Below are 11,580 nucleotides of genomic sequence, written 5' to 3'. Positions count from 1 at the left end.
TCCCCAGCCCTTCCCAGTGCTCCCAGTGCCCCCCAGTGCTCCCAGTGCTCCCCAGCCCTTCCCAGCGCCCCCCAGTGTTCCCAGTTCCCCCCAGTCGTCCCCCCCCAGTGCCCCTCCAGTGCCCCCCAGTGCTCCCAGTGCCTTCTGGTCCCCTCCAGTCCTCCCCAGTATCTCAGGGACCTGGCATTGTCCCAGTGCCCCCCAGTATCCCCAGTATTCCCCAGTGCTGCCCCGTACCACAGGAACCTCACATTGCCCCCAGTCCCCTTAGCCCCCCAGAGCCCCCCAGTGCCCCCCCAGTGCCTCCCAGTGCCCCACAATGCCCTCCCAGTACCCCCCAGTACCCCCCCAGCGCCTCCCAGTGCCCCACAATGCCCCCCCAGTACCCCCCAGTACCCCCCCAGTGCCTCCCAGTGCCCCACAATGCCCCCCCAGTACCCTCCCAGCGCCTCCCAGTGCCCCACGATGCCCCCCCAGTACTCCCCCAGTGCCTCCCAGTGCCCCACGATGCCCCCCCAGTACTCTCCCAGTGCCTCCCAGTGCCCCACAATGCCCCCCCAGTACCCTCCCAGCGCCTCCCAGTGCCCCACAATGCCCCCCAGTACCCCCCCAGCGCCTCCCAGTGCCCCACAATGCCCCCCCAGTACCTCCCCAGTACCCCCCCAGCGCCTCCCAGTGTCTCCCAATCCCCCCTCCCAGTGCCTCCCAGTGCCCCCAGTGCCTCCCAGCACGGGCCCTTCCCGGCACGGGGGCGGTTGGGGAATTCGGGCTGCGGTGAAGCCGGGGGCGAATTCTGAGAAAGCCCCGGGGGGGCCGGGCCGGGCCGGGCCGGGCCGGGGGGGTCGGGGGGGGCCGGGTCGGGGGGGGGGGGGTTGAGCAACGCGGGGCTGGATCCGGCCGTCCTTCCAGGAACGGCACCCACGGGTGACTCGGGGCGGGGGGGGGGGGGGAGTCACGGGGCTGCACGGGGGGTGGGGGGGGACACAGGGGGATCAGCCCCCCCAGCCCCCCCCCCCCCCCCCGGGTCCCCTGGGGACACCGGGTGTCCCCCCCCCGCCGCCGCCACAAGCATTAACCCAGTGACGCGCGGCGGTGACGCAGGCGGCCGGGGGGGCCGGGGGGGTCCCGGGGGGGGTGGCCCGGGGCAGGTTGTTCATTAGCCCCGCGGGACCCCCCGGGGGTCACCCCCACCCCCCCCCCCCCGGTTACTGTGTGTCTGGAGGGGGCTGGGCAGCGCTCGGGGGCTGGCGCCGGGAGGGGACTGGGCCCCCGTGTGTCCCCTCGGTGGGGGTCGCGTGGTGCCGGGACACCGGGGATGGGGACACGGGGACACCGGGGGGACAGGGACACCGGGGATCACAGGGACAAGGACACAGGGACACAGGGGACAGGGACTCCAGGGATCACAGGGACACCAGGGATGACAGGGACACAGGGGACAGGGACACAGGGACACAGGGGACAGGGACACCGGGGATCACAAGGACACCAGGGATCACAGGGACAGGGACATCGGGGATGACAGGGACACAGGGGACAGGGACACAGGGACACAAGGGACACAGGGACACCAGGGATCACAAGGACACCAGGGATCACAGGGACAGGGACATCGGGGATGACAGGGACACAGGGACAGGGACACAGAGATATTGGGGACGCAGGGGCGTCGGGGATGACAGGGACACAGGGACACAGGGGACAGGGACACCAGGGATGACAGGGACACTGGGGATCACAGGGACAGGGACACCAGGGACAGGGACACCAGGGACACAGGGACACCAAGGACAGGGATACCAAGGACACCAAGGACAGGGACACCAGGGACAGCAGGGACAGGGGTGCCAAGGCCAGGGACACGAGGGACACCAGGGACACGGGTGCCAAGGCCAGGGACACCAGGTCCAAGGACAACTGGGTAAGGGACACCAGGGGACAGGGACACCATGACCAAGGCCACCATGATCAGGGACAACAAGGTCAGGGATGCTGGGACCAAGGACATCAGGGTCAGGGTTGCCAAGGCCACCATCACCAGTGACACCATGACCAGAGACACTGGGGTCAGGGACACGGGCTGGGGACACTGGGGCTGGGCTCGAGGCCCTTCCCAGGGGCCAGCACTGTGGTGGCACTGGTGGTGATGGGACAGGGACAGGAGCAGGAGGGGACCAAGGATGTCACCAGGATGAAACCTCAGGACTGGGACCAGTGGGGTCTGACTGGGAAGGGAACAGGGACGGGACGGGGCTGGCTGGGAGCAGGGTGGCACCGAGGACACGACCAGGGAGGGATGGGAACAGGGACAGGACGGGGCAGGAAAGGGGCTGGGACTGGCAGGGTGGCACTGGGACCTGTCTGGGGACACCAGGATGGGGATGGGGACACCGGGAAGGAGGCAGGGGACATCGGGACGGGGCAGGGGACACTGAGGAGGAGGCAGGGGACAGCAGAGGTGGGGCAGGGGACACCAGGGAACACTGGGCTGGGGCAGGGGACACCAGGGAGGAGGCAGGGGACACTGGGACAGGGCAGGGGACATTGGGATGGAGCAGGGGACATCGGGAGGAGGATGGGGACACTGAGGAGGAGGTAGGGGACACCGGGACGGGGACACGGGGACGGGGCAGGGGACACCAGGGGACACCAGGGAGGAGGCAGAGGACACCGGGACGGGGATGGGGACACCGGGGGACACCGGGGAGGAGGCAGAGGACACCAGGACAGGGATGGGGACACCGGGGAGGAGGCAGGGGACACCGGGGGACACCGGGGAGGAGGCAGGGGACACCGGGATGGGGACACGGAGACGGAGACACCGGGACGGGGATGAGGACACTGGGCAGGAGGCAGGGGACAGCAGGACGGGGACCCCGGGACGGGGCAGGGGACCCCGGGGGACCCCGGGACGGGACGAGGCAGCGGCGCGGGCTGAGCTCCCGACCCCGCCCCTCCCGAGGGGGCGGTGCCCGCTCTGACCAATCACGAGGGGAGGCCGCTTTGGGCCCCGCCCCTCCGCCAAAATGGCTGCGCCCAGCTGCCACGTGGGGCCCGGGACCCGGCGGGAAGCGGCGGCGGCGGCGACGACCGGGGGGGAGGAGGAAGAGGAAGAGGAAACGGAAACGGAAGGGGAGGAGCCCGGGGTCGGGGCGCTGCGGTCCGTTTTCCCCCGCGACCCCGCGCTCTTCGCCGACGTTTTCCCGGTAGAGCGCCGGTACCGGCTCTGCGGGCACGTCCTCCGCATCGCGCAGCACCACGGGCCGCGGCTGGGGCTGGCGGCCTCCGTCTGGGAGGCGGTGCGTGGGGGGGGGTGGGCCCTGAGGGGCACCGGGAGTGATGGGGGGGCACCGGCAGGGGGGGATCCCGGGGGTACCGGGAGCGCTGGGTGGTGGGGGGAGAGGAAGAGGAGGGGGGGCACCGGGGAGGGGGGGTGGCCCTGGGAGTATTGAGGGGTCGGGGGATCCCGGGGGGGGCACCGGGAGATGGGGGGGTCGGGGGAAGGATCGCTTGGGGGAGGAGGGATCCCGGGGGATGGGGGAGACCGAGGGGGGGGCACCGGCGGGGGGGATGCAGCTGGCGGGGGGGGGCTCTCTGGGCTGAGCAGCCACCCCGGGGCCCCGGGCCGGGTGGTGCCAGGGGGTGGGGATGTCCCCACGCCCCCCCCCCCAGCCCCCCCCATGTCCTGTGTCCGCCCCCCCCCAGGCCCTGTCCCTGTGCCGGTACTTGGAGGAGCAGCGCTTCGATTTCCGGGGCCGGACGGTGATTGAGCTGGGCGCCGGCACCGGCATCGTCGGCATCCTCGCTGCCTTGCTGGGTGCGCACCGGGGCCGGAGGGGGGGGACACCCCCCTGGGGCTGGGGGGGGACACCCCTGGGGCTGGGGGAGGGGGCACTGATCCCCCTCCAACGCCCCCCAGTCCTCCCCAGTAAGAAACCGGAAAGCCGGCAAACTGGTGCAAATGTCCCCGGTGTTTATTGGGGTCTGGGGGATTTTGGGGGGACCTGGAGGGGTTTGGGGAGGGGTGCAGGGTGGTGACACCCCCCCCCGTCCCCCCGCTTTTAGGAGGGGACGTCACCATCACGGACCAACCGGCGGCGTTAGAACAAATCCGAGAAAACGTCCGGCTGAATTTCCCGCCGTCGGCGACGGTTCGGCCCCAGGTGCGATCCCTCGTGTGGGGCCGGGACGAGGGCTCCTTCCCTCGGGAATACGAGGTGATTTTGGGGTCGGACATCGTGTACCACCCCCCCTCCTTCCCCCCCCTCCTGGGGACCCTGCGGCACCTCTGCGGCCCCCGCTCCCTCGCCCTCCTCTGCGCCAAGATGCGGGGGGGGGACGGCGGCTCCCGTCATTTCTTCCGACGGATGTTACCTCCGTATTTTCGGGTCCAGCTGTTGCGGCGGGAGCCGGAGGAGGAGATCGAGATCTATAGGGTGACCTGCAGGGGTGGGGGTGACCCTCTAGAAGAGGGGGGGGTGGGGGGGGCGCATCCCGTCTCGGTGTCACTCGGGGAGGGGCTGTCCCCAGGCTGGGGGTGCCCTGAGGGGGATTAAACGGTCACCAGGGGCCTCGGCTCCCCCGGCTGTGTCTGATTTGGGGGGGGGGGGGGGGGGAGCAGCTGGCCAAGGCCAGGGGGGCTCTGGGGGGGGGACTGGGGGGGCTGTCTGAGGGCCCTGGGGGGGCTGGTTAGTGCTGGGGGGGCTCTTTAAGGGGCTGCAGGGCTCTATAGGGGATCCGGGGGGGGCTCTATAGGGGTCTAGGGGGGGGTCTATAGGGATCGGGGGGCTCTATAGGGATCCCGGGGGGGGGGCTCTATAGGGATCTAGGGGGGGGCTCCATAGGGATCGGGGGGCTCTATAGGGATCCCGGGGGGGGGGCTCTATAGGCATCTAGGGGGGGGCTCCATAGGGATCCGGGGGGGCTCTATAGGGATCGGGGGGCTCCACAGGGGTCCGGGGGGGGCTCTATAGGGATCTAGGGGGGGGCTCTATAGGGATCGGGGGGCTCCACAGGGGTCCGGGGGGTTCCATAGGCCCGGGGGGGGGGGTGGGGGGTGGTATCTCGTCTCCTCCCCAGCCAATGGCGGCGCCGTCGCGCCCGGAGTGACGTTCCCGCGCGCCCCTTCCCTTCCCGCGGCCAGCAGCCAATCCGCGGCCGGAACCCCGCCAAGCGCATGCGCGTTGAGCAGCGCCCCCCCCGGGCCGCTCTGACCCCCGGCGGTGCCCGTAGAGCGGCGCCGTGACGTCACCAGTGCGCGCCGCGGGCTCTGGCCGGGATGCAGCGGGCGGCGCTGAGCGCGATCTGCGGGGCGGCGCGGGTGAGCGGCGGGAACACCCCCCCCCCCCCCCCCGGCATCCCCCCCCGGGATCCCCCCCCCGGATCCCGGCCCCGGGACCCCCCCCGCCACCCGGGACCCTTCCGGCGCCCCTTCCGCCACCGTCCCGGGTCTCCTTCCCGCACACCAGGGCCCTCCCGGGGCTCCCCCCCCCCCTCCCCCGAAGCCCTCCCGGCGTTTTTCCCCGTTCCGGGACCCCCCCGCGTGTCCCCCCCCCCGCCAAGCTGGGCCGTCCCGGGACCCCTTCCTCCGCACCGGGACTCCTCTTTACCCCCCCCGGGACCCTTCCCCGACACCGGGCCCTGCCCCGGGACCCCTCCGCCACCACCCCGAGTCCCCCGGTCCCTTCCCCGGACTCCCCGGTCCCCTCCGCGGGGGGAGGGGGGGTGTCCCGCTGCTGGCTCACGCCCCTTCCCCCCCCCCGGTAGGTGCCCCCGTCCCGGTTCTTCCGCGTTTCCCCCCCGGTGGTGGTGGCGGCGGCGGACAAGGAGGCGCTGCTGGAGCTGCGGCGGCGAACGGGGCTGCCGTTCGTGCAGTGCCGGGAGGCGCTGCGCCGCTGCGGGGGGGAGCTGGGGCAGGTGGGCGTGGAGGGGTCACGGGGATACCGGGGGCGGGGAACCGGGGGGGACCAGGGGGAGGGATGGAGGGGACACAGGACCCGGCGGGGGGACATGAGGGACCTGGGGGGGGACCAGGAGAGACCCCGGGGGGGCACCAGGAGGAGGGATGGGAAATGGAGAGGGGGGACACAGGACTCGGGGGGGGACATGGGGGACCAGGAGGAGGGATGGGGAGCTGGGGGGGGACATGGGGGACCTGGGGGGGGACACCAGGAGGAGGGATGGGGAGCTGGGGGGACATGGAGGGGGACAGGGGACCGGTGGGGACCCCGGGGGGAGGACAGGACTTGGGGGGGGACACGGGGGACCAGGAGGAGGGATGGGGAGCAGAGTGGGGGGACCCGGGGGGGACCTTGGGGTGACCACGGGGAGCCAAGAGGGGACAAGGGAGGTGTGTGGGAGGAAACGGGGGGGGCAGACACTGGGGACCCCCCGGTGACCCCCCGTTGTCCCCCGCAGGCAGAGGCCTGGCTGCAGGAGCAGGCGCAGCGGCAGGGCTGGAGCAAAGCCACCCAAGTGCGGGGCCGTCGGACGCGGGAGGGGCTGGTGGGGCTGCTGCGGGAGGGGCCGGCGGCCGTCATGGTGGAGGTGGGTGACACGGGGGACGCAATGGGCGGTGGGGGCAGGATGGGACACCCCCCCCCCCGCCCCCCCGGGCCCCTCGGTGTCACCGTCACCCTCGTAGGTGAACTGCGAGACGGATTTCGTAGCCAGAAACGCCGAATTCCAGCGGCTGGTGGAGCAGGCGGCGCTGGGCACCATGGCGCATTGCCGGGCCGCCGCCGCGCCGGCCGCCTCCTGCACCAAGGTGAGGGGGGCTGGGGGGGCACCGGGGCGGTGGGGTAACCCACACACCCCCCCCCCCCAGCACCCCAAAACCACCCCCCCACCCCATTCTCTCCCAGCACCTGCTGCAGGCGGATGAACTGGCCCAGCTCCGGACGGGGCCCGAGGGGGCTCTGCTCAGCGACCGCCTGGCGCTGGCCATAGGTGAGTGCTGGGGGCCCCCCAAAAACCCCGCGGGGGGGGGGGGGGGGGTAGAAACCCCCTGGGGAGGGTGAGAAACCCCCGGGGGGGGTGACCGGAGCCACGTCCTTTCCCTGGGGACACGTACAGGGACGTGGCTCAGGAAGGAATTTGGGAACAGGGAGGGGTGGGGGGTGCTTTGGGTGGACCCCCCCACACACACACCCCGGGGTTCCATCCTGCCGACCCTGTTAATTTTTTTTTTCTTTTTTTTTTTAGGGAAATTAGGTGAAAACGTGACCCTGCGCCGCGCCGCCTGGCTGAGGGTGCCGGAGGAAGACGGCTACATCTCCGCCTACGCCCACGGGTGGCTGCCGGCGACGGCGCCCGTGGCCATGGGGACGTACGGGGCGCTGGTGGCTTTTCAGGTGACCGAGCCGAATCCCACGGCTGCGACGTTGGAGGAGGTGGGACGGAAAGTGGCTCAGCACGTGGTGGGGATGGCGCCCACCGCCGTGGGGACCCCCCAGGATCAGCCCCGGGGGGAGGACGAGACGCGGCTGCTGGCGCAGAGTTTCCTGCTGGACCCGGAGCTCACCCTGGGGCAGTTCCTGGGGGCGCGGGGGGCGATGGCCGTGCGGGATTTCCTCCGCTTCCGCTGCGGAGAGGAGATTCACGCCGGGCCGACGGAGCCAGGATAGAGCTGGGAGCGAGGGGAAAGGGGGGGGGGGGGGCGGGGTTCAGCCCCACGCTTGGGTCAGGATCGGGCCCACGGCCCGGGTCAGGATCGGGGCGTCGTGGAAGCCCCAGCAGCAGGATTTTGGGGGGGGTTGGGGGGGCAGTGTGAGCCCCCCCCAGCATCTCGGGGAGGGGGGCGAGGCAGAATAAAGCCGTGGAGGAACCGGCCCGCGGTGCTTTATGGGGTGGGAACGCGGCGGGGGCCCCCCAACATCCCTCTGGCCCCCCGAAACCCCCACAGGAGCCGCTGCTTTCCTGTTGTTTTTTGGTTTTTTAACGGTAAATCGGTACAAAAGGTCCAAAAACCAGAGGGGGGTGGGGTCTGTGCCCAGGACCCCCCCAGAAGGCGGGGGGACACGCTGGGGCTGGTTTTGGGGGACACTTTCTGGCTCCCCTTGGGCCGAGCAGGGTGACACCAAAGGGGGGGGGGTGTCCCATGGCACCCTGTGCTGGTGGGGGGTGAACCCTGGCCATGGGGGGGGGGAACAGCGGTGGCCCCTACCTGGGTGTCACCCCCCCCACCCTGCCAAGGCACAACCAGTTCAACCCAGTCCTGGCCCCTCTGGGAACCAGTGGCAGAGCTTGGGGGGGGGACAGGGGACATAGGGGGGGGACACACGACACACAAGGGGTGGTGGCAGCAGGGGATGGGGGATGGCGGTGGCTGGGACATGGGATGGGGCTCTGCACCCCCCCCACCCCCAGCCCATGGTCCCTCAGGGCTGTCACCCCCCCCGTGTCACCCCCCCGGCCCCGTGTCGTCACCGGCCGCCTCCCAGGACAAGTAACCGGGAACAGGCCGGGCTGGAACAGCCTATCCTGGATTACTTGAACCGGGCCGCGGCCGCCACTCTGCTGCCCCCCCCCCCCCCCCCCCCCCGTGTCCCGTGTCGTGTCCCCCCCCCGCCCCGTCCCCGCCAGTGATGTCCCCGCTCCCTCCGTGTCACTCGGCAGGTCCCTGGGGGTCACGGCGTCCCTGGTGGGGGGTGACACGGGGCTGGGAATTGGGGACACCCCTCCTCCCCCCATAACCCACAGCGGGGGTGACAGGCCGGGGGGAGGGGGGGCACTGAGGGGGGTGACAGAGGGTGACAGGCAGGGGGGAGGGGGGGCACTGAGGGGGGTGACAGGGGGTGACGAGGGGGCACTGAGGGGGGTGACAGGGGGTGACAGGCCGGGGGGGGGGGGGCACTGACGGACACACACACGCACGCGACGTCCGGCCCCGCCCCCCCCCGGCCCGCTCTGCCCCGCGCCGCCACCGGGGGGCTCCGACCCCACACCCCCCCCCCCCCGGTACCTGCCGCCGCCGTCGAGCCCGGAGGGGGGGAGGGGAAGGGGGGGAGGGGGGGACCCCGCACCGGGGGGGGGGGGAGGGGCCCGCACCACCCCGCACGCGCCCGCCGTAGGAAACGGGGCCGCGGCGGTTTCCAGGCCCCCCCCCACGCCCGGGATGGGGGCGGGGCCAGGCGGGGGGCGGGGCGGGTGGGGGCGGGGCGGCCGCGTCCGGCGCTTTGTTATTTTGGTATCGACGGCGGCGGGCGGGGGGAGGGGGGGGAAGAAGGGGGGAGCCTTGAAACAGCCGCCGGGCGCTGATTGGTCAGGCGATGGGCGGAGGAGGAGCCTCGGCGCGGTGATTGGCCGGGAGTGCGTTCAGGGGCGGGGCCCGGCGGTGTTTACCTCGCAAACATTCCTGGCGGCGGGGGCGGGGCTTCCCGCGGAGGACACGCCCCTTTCCTCGCAAGGGGGCGGGGCCTCGGGCTGGAGGCGGCGGGGGGGGTCCCCGGGATCTGCCCCCCCCCCCCCCCCCAATCCTCTTCCCCCCAGGGAACGGCCCGGCCGAGGGGGGGTGGGGGTGTCACTGGGATTTCAGCCCCTTTTCTGCTTTAAAATAAACTAGTGAGTTGTTATTTTTGGTCAATAAGGAGAATTACCCGGTTTGCCCGTTTATTTATTAGGGGAAGCGCGACGGGGGGGGGGGGGGGAAATGCCTGAAAATAAATTTAATTTAAATAAATTCCTCCTGTTTCACCCCAAATTCCTCCTATTGCACCTATTGCAGGCGGAGCGGTGGCTGTGGGAGGACGATGAGCCCCCAGCAGCACCGAGGGGTCATGGGGGGGGGGGGTATTTTGGGGACCCCCCCCAGCCCAGAATACGGATACCTCCACCCCCAAAATAACACCCAAAGCCCAAGGAAGCGTCTCCGAGTCAGCAGACCAAGCCCCGCGCCATCACCAGACACCACCCCCCCCCCCAAGTTGCCCCCCCGGGGTTTGGGGGGTTCCATGAGCTGGGGGGGGGGGGCTGGTCCCCTTCGTGTGTGCCCCCCCCCGTTATCGGGGTTCCCCCCGAAGCAGCCGGATCCCTCAGAAGACGCGGCCGTTGCCCAGCGCAATGGGATGGGGCCGATCCCTGTGTGTGTCCCCCCCCCGCCCCCCCAGGGACCCCGGCAGCCCCCGCGCACGGGGAGGGGGGTGGGGGGTTGTCAGGCCCCGGCTCAGCCCCTGCAGGAACCGTCCTGGGGCCCGAGGGTGGAGGGGGCTGAGAGCAGGAGGGGGCTCCCTCCTTTTTTATCCCTTCCTCCCTCCCTCCATCCATCCATCCTGCTCTCCATCCATTCCTCCCTCTCATCCTCCATCCCTCCTCCTCCCTCCCTTTATCCCTTCCTCCCTCCATCCCTCCCTCCTTCCCTTCCCTCCATCCCTTCATCTCTCCTTCCCTCTCTCCCTCCCTTTATCCCTTCCTCCATCCATCCATCCCTCCTTCCTTCCCTCCCTTTATCCCCTCCTCCCTCCCTTTATCCCTTCCTCCATCCATCCATCCCTCCTTCCTTCCCTCCCTCCATCCTTCCCTCCTTCCATCCCTTCATCTCTCCCTCCATCCCTTTATCCCTTCCTCCATCCATTCCTCCCTCCATCCTCCTCCATCCCTTTATCCCTCCCTCCCTCCATCCCTCCATCCTTCTCCTTCCCTTCCTCCTTTCATCCCTCCCTCCCTTTATCCCTTCCTCCCTCCATTCCTCCCTCCATCCCTCTCTCCCTCCCTTTATCCCTTCCTCCATCCATCCCTTCCTCCCTCCATCTATTCCTCCATCCTTCCCTCCCTTTATCCCCTCCTCCATCCATCCATCCATCCCTCCTTCCCTCCCTCCCTTTATCCCTCCATCCATCCATTCCTCCCTCTCACCCTCCCTCCATCCTCCTCCACCCCTTTATCCCTTCCTCCCTCCCTCCCTCCGACTCAGCTCCACTTCACCCGCCCTTCACCCAGAGCAGAATAAACCCCACAGCCCGATCCAACCCTCCCCCACATAAATATCCCACATTTTGGGGATAATTACCCCAGAATTGGGGTTTTCATGACGCCAGATACTGCTCCTGCCTATTTTTGAGGGGTTTTGGTGGGGTTTTTTTTACGTAAAAGCATCAGCCGCAGAGATGGTTCGTTCATCTGGGGACTTCATGGAGTGAAAAGCCGCTTGTAATTGCTGGGAAAAAGATAAAAAATCATCAATAATGAGTTTAAACATTTTTTTTTTTCCATCTGGATGCTGCAGAGAGGTGAGAAATTGGGGATGGGCTTCAGTGGTCCAGCCATAGAAAACCCCAAATCCTGCGATAAATTCTCAAATCTCCAATAAAGTGAATATTTCTGCATTTTAGGGGCAGTTTGGTGCCTGCTTGAGCTGAGTTATAAATGAGAAGACATCGCGACGCTTCTGTCTAGGAAAATCGGGGGGAAAATGGTAAAATGTTTTTTTTTTTTTAAAAGTTGTTGGAATAAAGGAGGGAAAAAATGTGGTTTGTGGGTCCATGGGGGGTCCCTGGGGGGGCGATCAGAGTGAGGAAATCTCCCTCAGCCCCCCCAAAATGCCACGTTGCAGAGGGATCGTCCCCAAAATCCCCGTGGAGAATC

The 11,580-nt window shown here is 69.2% G+C and overlaps 2 protein-coding genes across 2 annotated transcripts; both read left to right on the top strand.

Moving 5' to 3' along the window:
- Window positions 1–3,003: 3,003 nt before the first annotated feature.
- EEF1AKMT3 (EEF1A lysine methyltransferase 3) lies at window positions 3,004–4,556 on the top strand. Its single transcript, XM_054806811.1, has 3 exons — window positions 3,004–3,299; window positions 3,706–3,817; window positions 4,066–4,556. Exons 1-3 carry the CDS (start codon window positions 3,027–3,029, stop codon window positions 4,554–4,556), a joined length of 876 nt encoding a protein of 291 aa, XP_054662786.1. The 5' UTR covers window positions 3,004–3,026.
- A 590-nt stretch (window positions 4,557–5,146) lies between these two features.
- TSFM (Ts translation elongation factor, mitochondrial) lies at window positions 5,147–7,827 on the top strand. The gene is made up of 6 exons (XM_054806916.1): window positions 5,147–5,320; window positions 5,767–5,916; window positions 6,418–6,546; window positions 6,644–6,766; window positions 6,864–6,948; window positions 7,204–7,827. The coding sequence occupies exons 1-6, from the start codon at window positions 5,279–5,281 to the stop codon at window positions 7,623–7,625; spliced, it is 951 nt and encodes a 316-aa protein (XP_054662891.1). The 5' UTR covers window positions 5,147–5,278; the 3' UTR covers window positions 7,626–7,827.
- Window positions 7,828–11,580: the final 3,753 nt, after the last annotated feature.

Source organism: Grus americana, chromosome 31 (assembly GCF_028858705.1).
Source record: "Grus americana isolate bGruAme1 chromosome 31, bGruAme1.mat, whole genome shotgun sequence".
In the NCBI taxonomy this organism is placed as follows: domain Eukaryota; kingdom Metazoa; phylum Chordata; class Aves; order Gruiformes; family Gruidae; genus Grus; species Grus americana.
This window is presented reverse-complemented; position numbering and strand designations above follow the sequence as displayed.